General features: G+C 35.7%; 1 protein-coding gene across 2 annotated transcripts in view; it reads right to left on the bottom strand.

Annotated features, from left to right (window-relative positions):
- Positions 1 to 18,476, bottom strand: part of LOC109037606 (poly(A)-specific ribonuclease PARN) — a 31,439-nt gene that overhangs the window by 3,151 nt on the left and 9,812 nt on the right. Inside the window, exons 8-14 of one of the 2 annotated variants that reach the window (XM_072299202.1) lie at positions 16,754 to 16,872; positions 15,871 to 15,981; positions 15,409 to 15,490; positions 13,427 to 13,482; positions 12,712 to 12,798; positions 11,373 to 11,670; positions 3,290 to 3,408 (exon numbers count right to left, since the gene is read on the bottom strand). In XM_072299202.1, the coding sequence (XP_072155303.1) occupies positions 3,290 to 3,408; positions 11,373 to 11,670; positions 12,712 to 12,798; positions 13,427 to 13,482; positions 15,409 to 15,490; positions 15,871 to 15,981; positions 16,754 to 16,872 (872 nt within the window). The remainder of the gene's footprint in view (positions 1 to 3,289; positions 3,409 to 11,372; positions 11,671 to 12,711; positions 12,799 to 13,426; positions 13,483 to 15,408; positions 15,491 to 15,870; positions 15,982 to 16,753; positions 16,873 to 18,476) is intronic. The other variant, XM_019052366.2, reaches the window with a different exon arrangement.

Below are 18,476 nucleotides of genomic sequence, written 5' to 3'. Positions count from 1 at the left end.
TGAGAAGCTACGAAGGATTTTGAGAAAAAGGCGACGGTGGGAGTTCCACCGTCGATATACTGCCGTGCTAAGGAAAAACGCCGTATGAGCCTTCAGCGTTGCCAGATCCCCCTCAATAAAAACCGAAATTACTGGAAATTTTTTAAATGTTTTGCTTCAAATTTTTCAGACGATTTTGTTCGCAATTGGATTTAAAATTCCTGAAAATTTCAAGTAAAAATATGAGTAGCTCTCCTGAAAAATGCATGATTAATCGGGGGAAATTTGGCAACTATCGAATGTTCATACGGCGTTTTTTCTTAGCACGGCAGTACAAGAAACATAGTGGTGCGAGGTATCTAAAATACTTTGTCTTTGGCTCTAGCTGCGAATCACAGGCTTCGAGGATCATATGATTGGCCGACCTAACCTCTCTTTAAAACTACGTGACGACAGAAAACAAAACAAACTGATTACAAATATTCTCGCGAGTTGCTAACACGGTGAGGTAGGAAGAAATGCAAAGAGATTATCGCTAAATAGACGCGAGTTTCTCGCGAAGGTGGGAAGAATGACACTGCGACGTTTCCTCATTTTCCTCAGCTTCGGGACATCGCTCGTTGGGACAGAGTCACGGTAAGACCTTCCGGCACACGCACGATATTTTGAATTAGAAACTGAAAAGTGATGAATTTAAAAGTATATTTATAATATTTAGGAGAATATATGTAATATTTGAGAACTGACGCCTGATATTTACAGTGCCACATGATGTTTACAGCAAAGGCGAATCCACAAATTTGGCAACACCCAGGGTGTCTACTAAAACAGGATGATCAAAAATCAGTACTTTTACAGTAGGTACTTTTTCAGTACATTCCCAAGAATTTTAATACCTCCTCGATAGGAAAATTAAGTACTTTTTCAGTACCACCATTTGACGAAATTCGAAAAAGTTCAAAAATTTGAATTTCTCGCTCAAATTGCAACAAAAATGACAAAAATTCCGGACCTCCTTGCCGAATTTCCGCACTTTAACAGTACTTCCTGACCGCCCTTAAAAAGTCAGTATTATTTCCGGAAATTCCGGACTTGTAGACACCCTGAACACCGGATTTCCTCAATTTAAACCCATGCTAAATAATCGATTCTTGTCGGAGCCCCTTGCCCCTCCAGGAATCGATCGAAGGAAATCGAATGGAGGGAATCCGGTGTTGCCAAATTGCTGGATCCGCCAATGGTTACAGAGTCGGTACGGAAAAATTCCATGACCTCTTCACAGTTCACATATCTCTGAACAAAATAATTAGGATTCCCTGTCTTTTCACACCGAAAATTAGCACCCGTAAAACTGGAAATAAAAACTTTTTTACATTATGAACCATGAAAATAATAATAATAATAATAAAAAAAAAACTCTACAACAGTTTTTCTTAAGGTATCATAAATCATTCATCCTTCAGATGCCCGAGACTTTTTTATACGCGCCCAAATAGATTCAAATTAACCCGTATTAAAATTCATTAATTCAGATAGTTTTTGAAGTATTATCAATAGTAGTTCTATGTTTTTGAAGGTTCGAATTACTTTTTTTTGAAATTTTCACATTCTGGATAACATACTAGCTCATTCTCACCACCCCTACTCATCCGCCGTATGTAACTCGCGGAGAAGAAATATTCGGACCACTTTGACCCGGCTTAAGGTATATAGGGGTAGTCATCAGATAAAAATTCCCTAACACGACACAACCCTCGCTAAAACATCGATTTTTAGACTTGCGCCTTTCAGGGCACTTGAGAGAACTTGTTTTACTTATCAATATTTTGTATTTATTTTTTTTAAATTTAATTTTTTTCCAAATGATTATTGATTTGCACACATCATAGCATATTTTGGAAAACTTATCCATAACTTTTCTCGAATTTCAAAACTAAGAGACACCTCAACGCGTGTTGATGGCAGTGCAGAGATGCAGCCATTCGTGCTTGATGGAATGATGGATGTCCATGTTGCATCCACAAAATTGAAGGCGCGGTGGAACTAGGCGTGAAACCAAAATTTTTCGTTCTAGGCTGCCAACAAGGTCTAGCTCAGATTCGGGAGAAAATTTAGAAACCGAGCTCCGCTTGCGTCTCTCGTATACCTATCTTCGGCTGTTGCTCACATGCATCGTTACAAATAAGAAAAACGGAACCAACACAATATGGAAACAGAGCAAGGGAAAGAGGGCGAGTTGATAACGGCGCAGAGATACGATTATTCGAGCTTCATGGACGTCAGTGTTGCATCTGCAAAATTGAAGGCGCCATAGCGCGAGGCTTGAACTTGCAGTGCTCTGCTCTATACTGGCAATGAAGTGTCATATTTAGATTCGGGAGAAAAGTTGTAAAATGAGGCCTTGAGGCCTTACAAAGGCCAAATAAGGTTTCAAAAAGAAAAAAAAGGAAAAACGGATGTGAAAATTGGGACACAATTACTGCAACCTTACTGTGAACCGTAGTGATGGTACCTGTTCTTTGACTTTGAAATGTTGCAATTCACGAAAAAAAAAAAAAAAAAAAAAAACCCACACACACCTACATTAACAGATAGACGTCATCTTTTTAAGTTATTTCATATCAAAACGGGATTCTGAGAGGAGAGTAGATATTCGTTAAAGGACTGGTATAGGTTTTCACTTTAAATTTTAGATTTTTCATGCTGAAGTTCTTTGATATGGTTGGTAGGAGTGCTTTTAATGAACAAAGCCTGAGAGGCAATAGCTTTGAGACAGGTAAAAAATTTTAATTATGAGTTGAACATATGTAAGGTATTTTTCATACCTATAAATACGTTCTTTTCCCCCCAGAACAAATCTGAATGGACTGAGGCAATCTGAAGACAAAAAATTTGACGAATTACTTCGAAATGTTTTCCCCCAAAATGAGCATCACGAAAGGGAAGAAAAACATTTAGAGGCAAACTTACTCTCACAGTTGGCGGAATTGTCATCTACATCGGATGGGGTCAACGGGCAACACCTGACGAATAAAAGCTCGGATGTATCAAACATTTTTGATGCCATACTTGGTAAGTCTGGAGATGAGGGGAAGAGTCTCGAGCTCTTCCAGAAAATGAAAGATGATGATTTTCGAAACTTAGACAAAAACATTAAAAAAGAGGTTTTACCACTTTCGACACTTCAAAGGAATGAAGTGCTTGCCGATTTGTATTCTTTGCTAGCACCTTACATCGGAGGAAAGTCTGGAGCAGGAGATCAGGAAAAAGTATACAAAAATGAAGCCGCCGAAAACGAAGTTAAGCATACCTCGCAAGTAGACGTAAAAGTTTTGAAAAGTCGCACGGACGCCAACAAACAGACCGGGACAAAATTTTTTGACAGTCGCCCGAATATGACAGACCTTCTCAATAACATCCGGAATATAACTAAAAGCAAACAAGATCAAACATCAGTTAGGACGGTTGCTGCTAGATTTCTGCAGGATCCCTTCAATATCTTTAGAGAACAGGACCTTTATTATGGACCGACAGCAACTTATGGTTGTAAGGAAACATACTCGCACTCTGCGGCAAAAGAGAATACACTGGGTGCAAATCAGAGAACAAGTGAGTTAACAGCAAAGCAAACTAGTAGATTTGATGATAGTAATTTGCAAGCTCATAACTCACAGGATGAGAGCAGCTTTACAAAGACGGGTCGGAAAATGAACCGAAGTGTCAAAATTAGAAAACGCAACAACTCAATGGCAGACAATTCAAGCAAAACTGTAAGTAAAGTCCCATTATCTTCTCCTAAGAGCTCAAACAAAAATTCCGAATTTCTGGGTGTAGGAGAAAGGTCTGGAGGAAAAACGTACCAAGAGAGCAATTCCAAACAAGAAACTCATGATGCATCTGGCGAGGAATATTCTGAAGTAAAAAAAATGGATTTTAAAACTGGGGAAATCACGGCTTTGACTGCTCGAATTGTTGCGGATATTGTTAAAGAAATCGACAAGAGATACAGACATGAGTGTGAATCTGAGCCTGGCAAAGGCGCAACCCTCACTAAGAAAATGGAAGATCACACGGGATTTTTAAATCCAGATCTTTGTTCGAACTCAAGTAAAAGAAACCAGAGCAATTTAAAATTTTCTAATCAAATAGACAAAGGAAAAAAGGAGGAATATAATACTTTAAAAAGTTTAAATTTTCCTGTTGTTACCACAAAATCAATTACAAAACCAGCTGGAATCCCTTTGTACAAGATACCAAACACAGAGATCTATATATACGATTTGTATTCTGCAAACAAATCTGCTCATGCGCAGATGAAAATCACTGATCAAAGTGATCTAGCGTCAATTCTTGATCAACTGGTTGCCACCGATTCACCAGATGGAAATTATAAAAACAGACTGGGTGAATCTGTTCTGGCTATTGACCCTAATGAAAGCTTCCTGCATCAGAGTATATTCGACAAGAACCTTCTCCCAGATTTTTTTGATTCATTAATTCAATCTAAGTCTGAGGCGGCGAAGGAAAGAGGAGCCTCTAAATTCACAGATATTGATTCACCGATTACTCATACCTCTGATTCAAGTCAAGTCATCCCTGAAATTGAGATTCACATACGAACAGTCCCATTAGGATCAAAAAACGCATCAAATGTTGATCTATCCCACAAAAAACCTATTCTCGGCAGAAGAGACCCGTTTTCTGACATATTGCTGTTCAATGGGCGAAGTCAGAAGAATTCAAAACCAACATCAAAAACACCTTATCAACGCAAAGTAATAGGTCAAAGCCAGCACCCACCCAAAAAAAATACAGTCCTGAACCAACAGCCCAAATTAGATTCTGATGATCCACAGGCATCAAAAAAAGTTCGAAGTTTCTTTGGACTGAAAGCAAGATAAAGAAACTAAATGCAGTTTTAAGTTAGACACACTCTGCTCTTCTAAGAACATTAAGATTTTACGCGAAATAAGTAAAATAATTATTTATTTAGAAGTTTCGGACATGTAGATTACTCTTCGGCTTAGATACCCCAAAAAATCGTTTTCTTCGAGGATATGAAATACAAGAATAATTCTCTCCTTGTCCAAGCAATACAGCTCTGCTTGGGAAGTATTGGAACCAGTAACCTAACAAACTTCATATGTAATTAGCTGCTTCCTGGATTTGTTTTTGTTTTCAGTTTCAATTTAAAATTTTTAAGGAGGCCTTGTAAATGATATAAGAGGAGATCACATAATTTTCTTTTTATGATATAACAAGAAGAGGAGGACACTTGCTAATCGGCAGTGCATTATTAGGTCAATCATTTAACAGCAAGAAAAAGAGGTAAATAGGGTGATCATCATCAAGCATTAACTATTTTGAAAGTATTTTTTCCCTTTTGAGTAAAAAAAAAAAAATAACTAGTCATTTTAGATAAGCTCTTCTTGTTATTCTTCATATTTGATTATTTTCTACAACTCAAATTTTACGATTTTTCTTAGATATTGAGAAAAAATTGGTCAGATTGACCTTTCAAATGGGTCAGTTGCACTAAACGCAGAATAAAATCATAATCAATTAATGCTCAACATCACCAGATAGAATTCTTAAAAAAATGAATCAACCAAGCAATGTAAATTGTAAATTTTATCAAGCTAAAGAATAGGATTTTACTGTTGATGTGTACCATTAATATGAGTAAATCAAATTTCCAATTTACATGGCATTGGCTTATTTATTTTCGTACAAAATCATGTTCTGATGGTTTGAGCTTATTAATCAGCAAATTATAACACGATCAGTTAAACTGCTTTTCTTTGTACAGCAGATGTTAACAAAAATATGGCCCATCAAAAAACGTGGCATGTGACATCGTCCACTGCAGTAATACATACAGGTCTATCATAGTTTCTCCCATCTTGGTTTGATCAATTAGTGATACACACATTCGCACTGATCACTTGACATAAAACACGGATGAAAGCAAGGTGGAAGAAACCACGGTATGCACTATTGCAGTGGATGATGTCATATACTAAGTTTTGTGATAGGTGATATCCTCCACAGATACTTGACAATGAATTTGAAATTTGGATTGATCTCATAAATTTCTACTAATATATTAGCTCGAACCATCAAAACACGATTCTGCGACTACGGCAATTGTCCATGAGAATAAATAGCAAAAATTCTACAGTTTCATGCACTCAGACTATTATAGAATCTCTGAAGTAGATATAAAATCTCCAAGATAGTCATCATTACAGGAGAGTAAAAAATAAAAAGCAAGCTATTTCTTTTCATTAGTACAAACAAAAAAGTAAGATTTTTTTTTTTATTCTCTGAGGAAAGATAATTTAAACCAAAATTGAGTATAGATAATAGGAATTATTATTTTAAAGAACCCAGCATATCTATATAAATGCTTGCTTTGGATGAGGGTTTGAATTTTAATGTCTCTCCGAAAAAATAAATTCAACGACTTAGTCATAAATTGTAGCTGTGTAATAATGTCAAGTAGAACCAGAAGTGCAATATTATGACTTTACCACAGAGCAACAATGTTAATATTATAATAACTTATGAAATGAAATATTTTATGGTAATGAAATCGTCATTAAATGACTAATCTGGCTGAATAAGGTCATTTTAATTTTGGAAAAAAAAAAAAAAAAAAAAAAAAAAAAAAAAAAAAAAAAAAAATTTAAATGTGTGGTTGATGAGGGAAATTAACCTTAAATGATGATACGTACATAGCATAATATTCCGATTGAAATTGGGGTCCTCAGTACTGATTGATAATTCTTAGGTAAAATTTGAATAAAGAAAACAACCATTAGGAGAATTGTAATCAAAGAATGAAGCCATAAAACTTCAGTTATCTTCAGAGATAAGTATTCAAAATATCTTGATGAATTTTTGAACATTGGAGGTTTATTAAGGTTGAATTAATTTTAAACTTGCAGCGATGCATTTCGGGTAAGATTTTACAAACAATTTTGTTTGATAGACAAATGTGTTTAAGGAGTCACAATATATGGTATTCAGGATAAATTGAGTATGAAGCGTAAAAAATTCTGAGTCAAATGTTTGAAGCAGAAGACAGGCTGTGATTCTATAATGTTCAAAATGGGGTGTACCAAAATAATTAATTCTACATAGAACATGCTTAAAAATAACAATGGCATGAAGTGAGACATGGAAAATATAAGAGTGATGAAAATATATTGTAGCTAAGATTTTCAACGGAGTAAAAAAATTAAAAATATCCTTGAGTTAAGAATTAAATGAACTACATTTTGCAATAAAGAACTTCTATTTCCTGCTCATTTTAGAAACACCGTATGTGTCATTACTTCCCTGGGTGGATAAATTTTTTTATGGACGAGACAAAAGTAGCAGTTTTTAATTGCGAAATGAAGTCCAAACGCCAAACGATTAAATGTGAATTCCCTTGACGTCATTTGACGGAAAAATAGGACCCCTTTCCTGATGATTGATTCTGCTCTTACATGAGGCCTCCTGGTTTTTACTCTACGATGACACTACCTGAAAAATTCTGCAATGAAATGTTTGTCTGCCATATACATACTCTCCTCACAGGGCGATACATTTTAAAATAAGTAGGAAAAATTATATTTCTCAGCTCATAACATTGCGTTTCTTGGGACAAAATAAATTTATTGCAAACAGTAGGTAAAGCAAACAAGAGAGGTGATCCTTACAGAAAAAGCTCAAAAATTACATACAAGCTTGAGCGCACCCTCTCACCATCCGTGTGAGAAATGAATGCACTTTTTCTTCTAAATGCTAAGCTGCGTCATTTTTGAGCGATTTTCTATTAAGGACAAATCTTCTTGTAGCTCTAGCTGCTGTAAGCAGCAGGCAGTTATTATGTCAGTTTGTTGAGTCATTAAATTACATGGAAAGGATCCCTCCATTTTTTCTTCCGATTCAAAATATTTAAAGCACCTTCATGAAGCTACCTGTTTTTCTTCGTAGCACTCAAACCTTTTCAACTGGGAGTTAGCTACACCAGTTCATCTGTAAATTCACCCCATTTTACATAATTGCAGCATACTTTTACATCAAAGAGCGAGAAACTCAAGCTTGATAAGCTAGAGAAAATTTCGAGGAGCGGTCACTAATTTACCAATGAGAGAAGTTGAAATAATCGAAACTGATGAAGGTTGTGTACTTCGGAAGTGCATTTTACCACAAAGAATTCCTTGCACCCACTATAAATATTGTAAAGAGAGTCAAGGCCAGGAGAGCTATTTTTTATTATACATCGTTTCTTTTTGCCTCAATTTTGATTGTTCAAACAGTCTAAAATACTAAATCCACCACTCATAGAATATGTAAATTACACGTTCAATGAGTTACTAGTTAAAATACTTAAAATTTATTTTACAACTTTTTTAGATTCTATAATTTCCTCTATCAGGTACTGTTGTTAAGACACAATGCCTATACCGCATCCACATGGTTGTTGGTAGATTTGTTCTTTGTGCTGCTATATCATGCAGACACTAACAAAGGCTGTCTCATTAATACAGACCTGGATTAATGCTGCACAAGGTCTGTCCTGAGAGTATCCAGCCTTGTTTTCATTCTGATATCTGCGGCAGATAACAGGCTGTGGCTGGGACTGAACTTTGCCCAGAGTTCTAAGTTCAGGTGTACTGCCCCAGTGCAGTGCCCCATCATCAGTTAATAGTTGGCAAATGATTGATGAGTAAGTTTGACAAGTCAGTTGGGAATATAGTGATTTGTTCAATATATGTTCGACCAAGCAAGCAAACAAAAAAAATTTGAAAGAGACAAATATTGAGCTTTTAGCCGATTTTCTTTTTAATAATAAGTAAACTCAGGCCATGCTTAAAAAATCATCGTGTAAGAGAATGTTTATTTAAACTTCACCTTAAAATTGAGGACACCGCACCAAGAACAGCCTATGGGCGTATAAGTCGTTATTACGCCCATCTGCTTTTTGGATTCTACGTACCCTGGACTATGCCGTGGTAGCGACAGAATATAGATAGGTAACGGTTCGAGGTCGAAAAACCTTTTTTTTCCCGAGTTAAGTCAGGTCTCTGGATCGATGGGTGCAAGAACGACCTATAAACGGGCCTATAAACTTAAGGGCCTGAAAGGTGCCCTTTCTTTACTCACTATCGATATTCTTTCATTTTGCGTTAATCATGCATGATTAAAATGATTTATACTTCATATTGCCACCAAAATGACTGTTGGGCGTAATAATGGCCTATAAACCGCTTTTTTAAATTAAATATATTAGAGTGTAAACCCAAAATGTATTGCAAAATCTACCCGGCATCCTTCAATAGAAGGGTTAGGTCACCCAAAAACACCAAAACAGGGTACCTGCAGAGAAAAGTCTGCGCAGTACATAAAAAACAAAACTTAAAATGCATTTTTCTCAAAACGCGGTTTCCAGTTATAGGCTGTTCTTGGTGCGGCGTCCTCAATTGGAACAATAGCAAACGTTTGCTATGATCGCCATATTAAGGTAAATTTTAAATAAACATTCTCTTGTAAACTGTTTTTTTAAGGCATGGCTTGAGTTTATTCATTATTAAAAAGAAAATTGGCTAAAAGCTCAATATTTGTTTCTTTCATTATGAGTAGCCGAAAACCCTACAATTTTGCTAAAAAAATTTGTACCAATTTTTGCCTCAAGCTCAACAAAACGTCATCAAAAACAATCTAAATGATTAGTATGCATTTGCAGATGATTCAAAAGAGACAATGGAAAAAGAGTTTCGATTTTGATGGAAGAGTCGCAGCAGTGCCAAGGCAATGCTGACGATTTTGCCTACAACAGGGATGTTGTCTATCATAAAGGCTCTTGAGGGCCAAACAATTAACAGAGACAATTATCAAGAAACTTAATAGTAGGGAATACAGGATGCCATACTACACATACGACCTTAAATTAAGAGCAAGCAACAGCTGGATGCTTCAAAAAAACAATGCTCCGAGCTCATTCCTATTATCTTATTTAGCAGTTCTTGGTTAAGCACAGCATCACTCAAATACCACATTCCATATTCAGCCTAATGCCTAGTGCCTTGAAATCTTTGGTTCTTCCTGAACCTCTAAACTCCATAGAAAAGTAACTGATTCAAAACGGTTGAGAGCATCGAAGAACATCAATCCTCAAAAGTGGACTTCTCCAAGTGCTTCGAACGTTAAATAATGCTAGGCCAATTTTATCTTGTCTATTTGAGATTACTTAGAAAGATATAAAACCTTCCACATCATAAGATAGCATTTACTCCAAAAAACAACAAATGCCAGATAATTTCTGGACAGACCTCATACTTCAAAAATTAACAATAAGCTACTTGTTAAGCTGATCAAGATGGAGCTGCTTATTAAGCTGATCAAGATAAAGCTACTTGTTAAGCTGATTAAGATGGAGCTACGTGTTGAGATGGAGTAAAAGCAATCGATTGAAACCAAGATCAACTTATTTAGACGAAAATTTCCCAAATTATTGCAGTTTGAAAATAGTATGTATAAGAAACACCTTCATATAATTTTGGCAGTTGGTATCAATCAGAATATCACTAACTTCAGTTAGTTTTGCCATTTTCTTACAGTTCCTTTCAAAACCCTCCCCTCTGCAATTTGCAGCTCAAGGTAATTGCCTGAGTTGCTTCACTGTAAGAAATCCAGTCATGCACCGTTAGAATCCAGTGAATGATACATTACAGCAGCCTGGATGTTTCGAGCTGTTACCAGCTCATTTTCAGCTGCAAAAACACATAAAAACAAAAACAAAAATTGAGTGTTTAGGACACCAGTAACCCAGTGTGGATAACGATAAAGCACAAAAACATAACTCAATTTTTTCCTCGTTTTTATGTGTTTTTGCAGCTGAAAATGAGCTGGTAACAGCTCGAAACGTCCTGCCTTTTAGTGTTCAATCATTTTTTAGCCTTGTTTACCCATATTTTAATTAAATCGGCTTTTCACTTGAAAAAAAGAGATAAACACACAAAGGGATAAGAAGAACACCAATTGGGATACAAATTAAACAAGAGATACTAAGGTATAAACTGTATAACTGAGAATAAGTCAAATGTTTGGCCAGTAACTTTGAAGTGCTTATAGTTGTGGACTTCACCTTTCTTGAGGTAGGAACTTTAGGAGTAATTTCTTGTAAAAGACGGAACTTACGCATCTCCTCCTCTCCAAAAAAGCCATTCAATGGTAGTTCCTGCATTCTATTTTCATAGATTCTTTCCAGATAATCGTTATTTTCAATTTTGTCCAGTAATTCCCGGAAAGAATACATCAACTCACATGAAAACCTTGGAAAAGTTGCAGCCAGAGAAACGAGGAATAATTGAAATCTACTTAAATGTAATGATACTAACTCAGATGCATTCGAGGTTGTTGGCTCAATCTTTGGCGTTTTTGCAGAGTTTCCAGCATCAGGTGAAGCCATTTCCAGGAGTTTTCGCTTTCGGTATCCCATCAAAGGCGATGGATTCGTTACAGGGGTGGACATGCTCTCTAGATAGTCTTGATACTGGGCAAATGTTCGGACTGTGTAATTCTTTGGCTCAGTGCAGTTCACTAGATTCTTGATAACTTTCTGAATCGTGTTGTTGCTTTTATCATAGAGAGAGACCCAGGCAGAGGTAGAATTGCACCAGACTACATCCACGTCACCTTAAAAAGAGAAGCCAGTGCTCAGTTAAATTAAACGCTTTTTTGATTATTGGACTGCATAAAAAGTTCCATTAAAAAATTAAAAATTCAGAGGAGATGGACGGAAATAAAAAATAAACAAAATCATATCTTGAATGATTAATAAATTAATTATGCATGATTACCGAGGTTGAAAATTTGAAAAGTAAGTAGAGACACAGATAAAGTAAGGAAATTGATAATAGAAGCGCTAGGTGCAAAAAGAGCACTTTTTGGTTGCAGTGTTCCAGTATCTCTACTAATATTTTGTTCACTGTAATGAAAATGAATGCATGCATTTCAAGGTACGGTCCAGACCATTCATTTCATATTAATTTTATATTAATGTATTTATATCAATTATTCTCCTCCTTTCATCGGTACTTTGCCCCTTTAAAATAATTTTATTGAATAGAAAATACTCTCTGCATATGGAAAAGGTTTGAATAGGCTTTAAATAATCTGACGGGGCTCAGATTTTAAGCTAGACCAGGGTGTCTAGAATTTTTGACAAGGCTCATTTTCTGATTTTTCTCTGATTTTCAGGAGCTCATTCCCGGATGAAAAACTGAAGTTTTCTCCAACTTTCCCGGGATTTTCTAGGGTAAAAATAAATTTCTCCAGAGTTCCATGTATAAATATCTTTTTCAATTAATCTTTCAGTCATTTCTTTGGCGCACATTCAAAATTTCAATTTCGATGGCATTCCTGATGATTATATTGTATGGTCAATGAAAGCTTCTCCATTCTTTTGATGATTTGAAGCTTCAAATGTGTAATTCAAGAAGTCAAGAGTGGCGCTCGGTCAGATTAAACTGCCAAATTTGTAAATGAAATGATCCCTAAGCGGTAGAAAAAGAGATCCCGGTTTCTGGAACAGATTCCCTGATTTTCCATTTAAATTTTCATTCCCTGATGAATTCCGGTTTTTCGCGTTCTAGACACCATGAGCTAGACTGATTTACTGTGGTGCTACTTTTCCATTTGTCTGAGATTTGTCCAGAACAGGTTCAATGTACTTACCATAAGGTTTGAAGAGACTGATTAGATCAGAAGTGGCCCACTCTTTAGGAAAATCAACATGAAAGACGTTTCTTCGAAAGAGAACAGCTAAAATTGAAAAGAAAAAAAAAAACGGAAGAAAAATTAAAATACTGCTCAACAGATTTTCTCAGTTTTTAAAAGTTACACGAAAGCAAAATACGACTTAGACACTTGCTGGAAGAGAAAAAACACAATGATAAAAAAAAAAAAAAAAGGAAACCACATGGTACACATAGAATATCAACAGTGAACTAGAAGAACACACCCCTTGGTGGTATCTATCATTTGAACTTCTTGTCAAACATATTTCAATGCTGAAGAATCCGTGTTTAAAATTCTTAAATCAGGTAAAATTTTTCTTGAGCTATCTTAACTTATTCTCAAAATAGTAACGTAAACATGTATGGAAGAGGGAACTTCTTCTTAGAAAGTTAAAGACAAATTTTTTGATGTTCTTATGGATAATTAAGCTCTTTTATTTTGCAGTTATTAGCAAGATGGATTACATTTTGCAATTAGGGACTACTATTCCTTGCTCATTTTAGAGACAACGTATGTGCCGTTAGTCTCCTCATGCAGATAGGTGCTTTTGCAGATGAGTTAGAAATAGCTGTTCTGAATTGCAAAATGCAGTTCAGTTATGGTATTAGCGTTCAAAATTTCGTAAGACAGAGGTAAATAGGATTCAACTTACGATCTTTGCCACCTAAATTGATGTAAGGGGCATCAAATCTCCTCATAAGGTACACCCTGAAAGAAAATTCATAAAAGTTGATAAAAATAAAAAAGACTGTGAAACCCAGGATGATTAGGTAATTTTAGACAGAATCTATAGAGAATTCTAGGACTTCTAAGAATTTGAGAATCAAGTTATTGAGGAAAAAAGAAAGAAGAACCTAAAATTTAAGCAGAAAGTGGTCATATTTTGCAAAGAAATTAATAAAGAATTAAAGAAGCGATGATTTGATTTGTATACCGATTTCAAAATTTGAAAAGTGCAAGTCTCAATTGTAACCTTTCAAAATTTCCAATTATGTTTCACTTCTTAGAAAGAAAACTAACCAAAATTTCAAGATAAAGTGATCCTTAGTTTTCTTTTGAAAAGATAAAACATGAGCGGTGGTTTGCAACTTCGAAATCAGAGATACACATTTTTCTACTTTAGTCATCAATACAGAATTTTTCTTACATAATAATGGGCAATTGCTTATTTCCTACTTTACAGAAAAAATAATAAAAAGGAAACATCTTTCATGAGAAAAAACTTACTGACAATTGCACTTTGCTAGAATGACAGTAATATTAATCCCTACAATGGGCCTGTTGCAAACTTTTGCTAGCGCAAAACTAAGAGTTGTTTCTTATAGATAATGCCTCAAAAATCACGATGAGCGCATCGGCAAAGTCTGAAATGCACTCATTACTTCACAATCTGCGTAAGAAACTTGCGGTTTTTTGAGCTTCCTGCTTCAAAAACGATACCACGGCACAGGTGAACATTTTATTAGAGGAGTCGTTCCATCGTCTGCAATACTCATCATGGCCGACGCCAATCCGCCAAAACACGTGTGATGGTACGAGATAACACCTGAACAGGATTAGACCAGATAACAATCGACGTGTTTACGTTCATATTTTTCTCGCCCGCCTTGATTGACCTTGAACTCTCCTCGAATTACACGCAGAACTGCGCAAGCATCGGCCATGATGAATATTGCCCACGATGGAGCGACTCCTCTAACAAAATGTTCACCTGTGCCGTAGTATCGTTTTTGAAGCGGAAAGCTCAAAAAACCGCAAATTTCTTACGCAGATTGTGAAGTTATAAGTGCAATCAGACTTTGCCGATGCGCTCATCGTGATTTTTGAGGCATTATTTATAAGAAACAACTCTTATTTTTGCTCTAGCAAAAGTTTGCAACAGGCCCATTCAGACAGAAAATGACCATTTTCCTACCTTCACGCTAGAATGAATTTTGCTACATGAGATTCAAACATTTCGGTAGGAAGCTTAAAGATACATTGTGTGACATTACACATGTGGAACAACTTTTTATGAATGCAATAGTGTCAAGAATAAAAATTTCCGGAGATGGATTGCCGTCATTTTCGCAAAGTGAACTTTAATTGATACAGGTATTTCCAAACTTAGATCCTAAATTTTGTTTCTTTCGATTGGCTTAAGAAGAAAAGCACCATACTTTCTAAATGACCCAGTTGCATTCTGTTTTCTCTTTGAAAAATGGCTGTCAAATAGATAAATTAAGTGGAATAGCAATGAGCATTGGACAAGCCGTAGTTCCGTTTCTGAACATTCCTTCCTGGTTAATGTTAATTATGCACCAGAATATTTCTTATTCTACCACACACCATATCTTACAAGCATTTTTTAATTGCTCTGATTAGCTTTTCAAATTCTGAGAGATACTTTGTACATAAAGAAATTGTGAATATTTTGACATCGACTTTTTGGCGCTAAGCCAGTAATGGATTATAAATCTTCAACTATTGAGAGGGATTTTATGAAAAACCAAATAGAATTATAATCCGTCCCGTTTGATTGATTGACACCAAATAGCATGCATGAATAGTTGGAGTTGATAAAGTAACTGAAGTATCTCAAATTGAATTTGAATGGTGATTAAAAAAAATTAATGAAAAAAGTTTAGTACATACTTGTTGATGAAATCTTTTAAAGCTGGCGCATTTGAAATGTAAGAGCTACTATAGTTCAGAGCATCAAGCTTCTTCAAGGAATCTGTGGAAAAATATGCATGAAATCAATCAGAAAATAAGCAAACTTTATTAAAAAGAAAAATACAATTGAAGCATGACTCTGAGAGTGGCGTACTATTGCTGCTTCAAGAATTTGCAGCAGGTTGTGTCTGAATTTTACGCGTTGTTAGGTTAATGCTCCAAGTTTTTAAACGTGAAGTGGGTAAACTGTCTAAGATTCTAAATTGATCCGTTCTAACATATCATTGCTTCCATTCATGGATTCAGCGGCTCAGGAAATTTTTGTAATTTGTTTTGCAGAATTGTGCAGGTCTGGTTTTACAGTAATTTGATTCAGATTCTATGATTGAGATTACAATATCATTTCAATATGGGGTATGCAATTTTTTTTCTGATACATACTTAAGTGGTCATACAAGGCTAAAAAACAGACTCCGGTCATATATGCATCGTATCCTGCTTCGTGTTCCTTGACGTCTTTCAGGGCATAGCCACATCCTTCCTTGTCCATAGCTGAAAAACAAAAGAATCCCTTTGACTTTGAGGCAAAAAAAATTACTGAGAAGCTTAAAATTTAGAGTACTCCCAACATCACACTGTGAGGAATGACACTGAATGTGAGTTAAAGTATCAATTAACACCTATAGTTCTTTTTATCTAAGGCATATGACACACATTTTACTCTTACTTGAAGATGAAGAAATTGATAAAGCTACAAGTATGTCAGGTGGCAGGTTATTGGAAGACTCCAGCAGCCTGATTGTTGAAATTTTGTGTTTTTCGGTTGGAAATGGATGACATAGGCTAAATGGCGAAGCGTGACGGTTGGCTATGTCTTATCGTTGCTTTGTTGTGCTTTGTCCTGTAGAATGGACGAGATACTGTCGGATACTCAAGAGGTGCCTTTAGCTTGTCGTGAATTCCACCCAACAAAGCACGAAAAAGCAACGATAAGACATAGTCGACCAATCACGCTTCGCCAATTAATCTACATCATCCATTTCCATCCGACAAACACAAAATTTCAACAATCAGGCTGCAGTCTATCTTGTCTGTTTTCTAACCGGTGATTGCAACCGTCTTTTTGTCCGTTTTTGGCTGAAACAGTAATAGACACATAGCCATACTACAATAAAAGTAATTGTTGTGTCTTCCTATCACTTCATTGACTTTGATTTTCTTTAGGAATAGATTTACACCAGTTCCTGAAAAGAGAACTTATTGGTTTTAAGACTTTAAAACTATACTCGGATCCAGTATAATACTGGAAGTGTTAGTATCTTACCAATCTGCTGCATTTCAAAAGGCTCTGTTTGAATCGTTTCTAGAAGGTGTGGTAGAACGCTTGAACGAATTTTCTCTTTCAGAGGAGCTAAAGAACACATCACTTTAGTATCTATCACTCTAAAATTGAAAACAAACAAAAAAAAAAACTCCATTACTATTATTCAGGAATGGAGGTATTAACTGTAAATGTTTTTAATTGTTTTATCAGTTTTTGAAGGATGCTTCTGGAGTACCTTTGAGGAGGCATTTCAGGAGACATACTTTATTTGGCTGTTAATATAGAACAGGATCTATTAGCATTAGTTTTAAGAAATGCCACACACGCACGATAGATCTTTCTACCTGAGGGAATGGTCAAACTTTGTGGTGTCCTATTGTGAAGAAAAGAAGAGGACGACACAAAAGATATGGAACAAGAAGAAGAAGAAATTAAGAAAATTATTTAGAAATCTCAATATTAAACTCTTTTAGGTGAAAACCCATTGTTTTTTCAAAAGACCCTGCACAATCCTTATGCAAAAGTGTGTTCTGGTCGATTTTAAATTTTTTCATTGCATCCAACTCATCTATGGATGCTGACCAAAAATCACCCGTACTCCAACTTTCTACAAAGTACCGTTTTTGCATGATTCGCAGTTGAAGTTTCAATAATTCGCCAATAAAGAGTCAAGAAGATCCCTCTTTCTTTTGGCGCTCAAGAACAGGCCCGCTGAAAACAAAGAAAATCGTAGCTCATATCTGTCCTTTGGTCTGTTCCTGCCTATCTCCCTCCTGCTCTCGTACTTTTGCTGAAGCAAAAAGACATGCGAAATTCGAGATAAGACTGTCGCTTGGCATGAACATACTAGCGTTTTCCTTGTTCTCAGTGGGCCTGTTTTCAAGTGCCGAAAGACTTTTGACTCTCTATGGCAGAATAACTGAAACTTCAACCACAGATTGTGCAAAAACAGTGCTCCATAGAAAGTTGGTGCAATGATACTTTTGGTCAGCATCCATGGATGAGTTTGATCAAATAAAAAAATTGAAAATCGAACATGGCACATTTTCCCATAAAGAGTACGCAGGGTCCTTCATGTTCCACATATTCAATATTGCAGTAAGTTTCTTAATTTTTTAGTATTATTTCGTTCAATTATTGTTTAAAATCAAACACCTCAACTGAGGATGCTTCAGCAAAGACAAAATGTTTACAAAGGAGAAGGCTCCTGATTACTCAGACCCTGTTTGGTGAGTTTAGTGATGTAGATTTGATGAACTTATTTAAATATTTTCACATAAATTCATGCACATCGGCAGAGCTACAATTCTTTATAAAAACAGGTGTAAAAATTCTAGCAAATTCACTTTTTAGCCCTCCTTTTATTGAAAAAAGTATAAAGAAATTTTGATTTTAAAGACTCGATGTGCTAAGGAGGTTATAAAGAATATCATCCTATTTTACAACAAGATTTAGCAGCTGCCAAACCCTTTGGTATTCCATGCAGGGTCCTATACATAAATGGAACTGGATGATTGAAATTTCAGTTCCTTGACTTTTTCATAGCAAATACATATAGTTCAGTAACTATCTTGCATGGACACAAATGAACTCTGGTTAGGTGGGGCAACAAGTAAAAAAAATTATGACCAAGTTTAACATTGATTAAGAAAATTAGAACAATACATAGAAAAAAGAGGACTGGGAAAAAATGGATACTAAAATTAAAATTCTGAGTGTACGC

The sequence above is a fragment of the Bemisia tabaci genome, chromosome 4 (assembly GCF_918797505.1).
Source record: "Bemisia tabaci chromosome 4, PGI_BMITA_v3".
NCBI classification, from domain to species: Eukaryota; Metazoa; Arthropoda; class Insecta; order Hemiptera; family Aleyrodidae; genus Bemisia; species Bemisia tabaci.
This window is presented reverse-complemented; position numbering and strand designations above follow the sequence as displayed.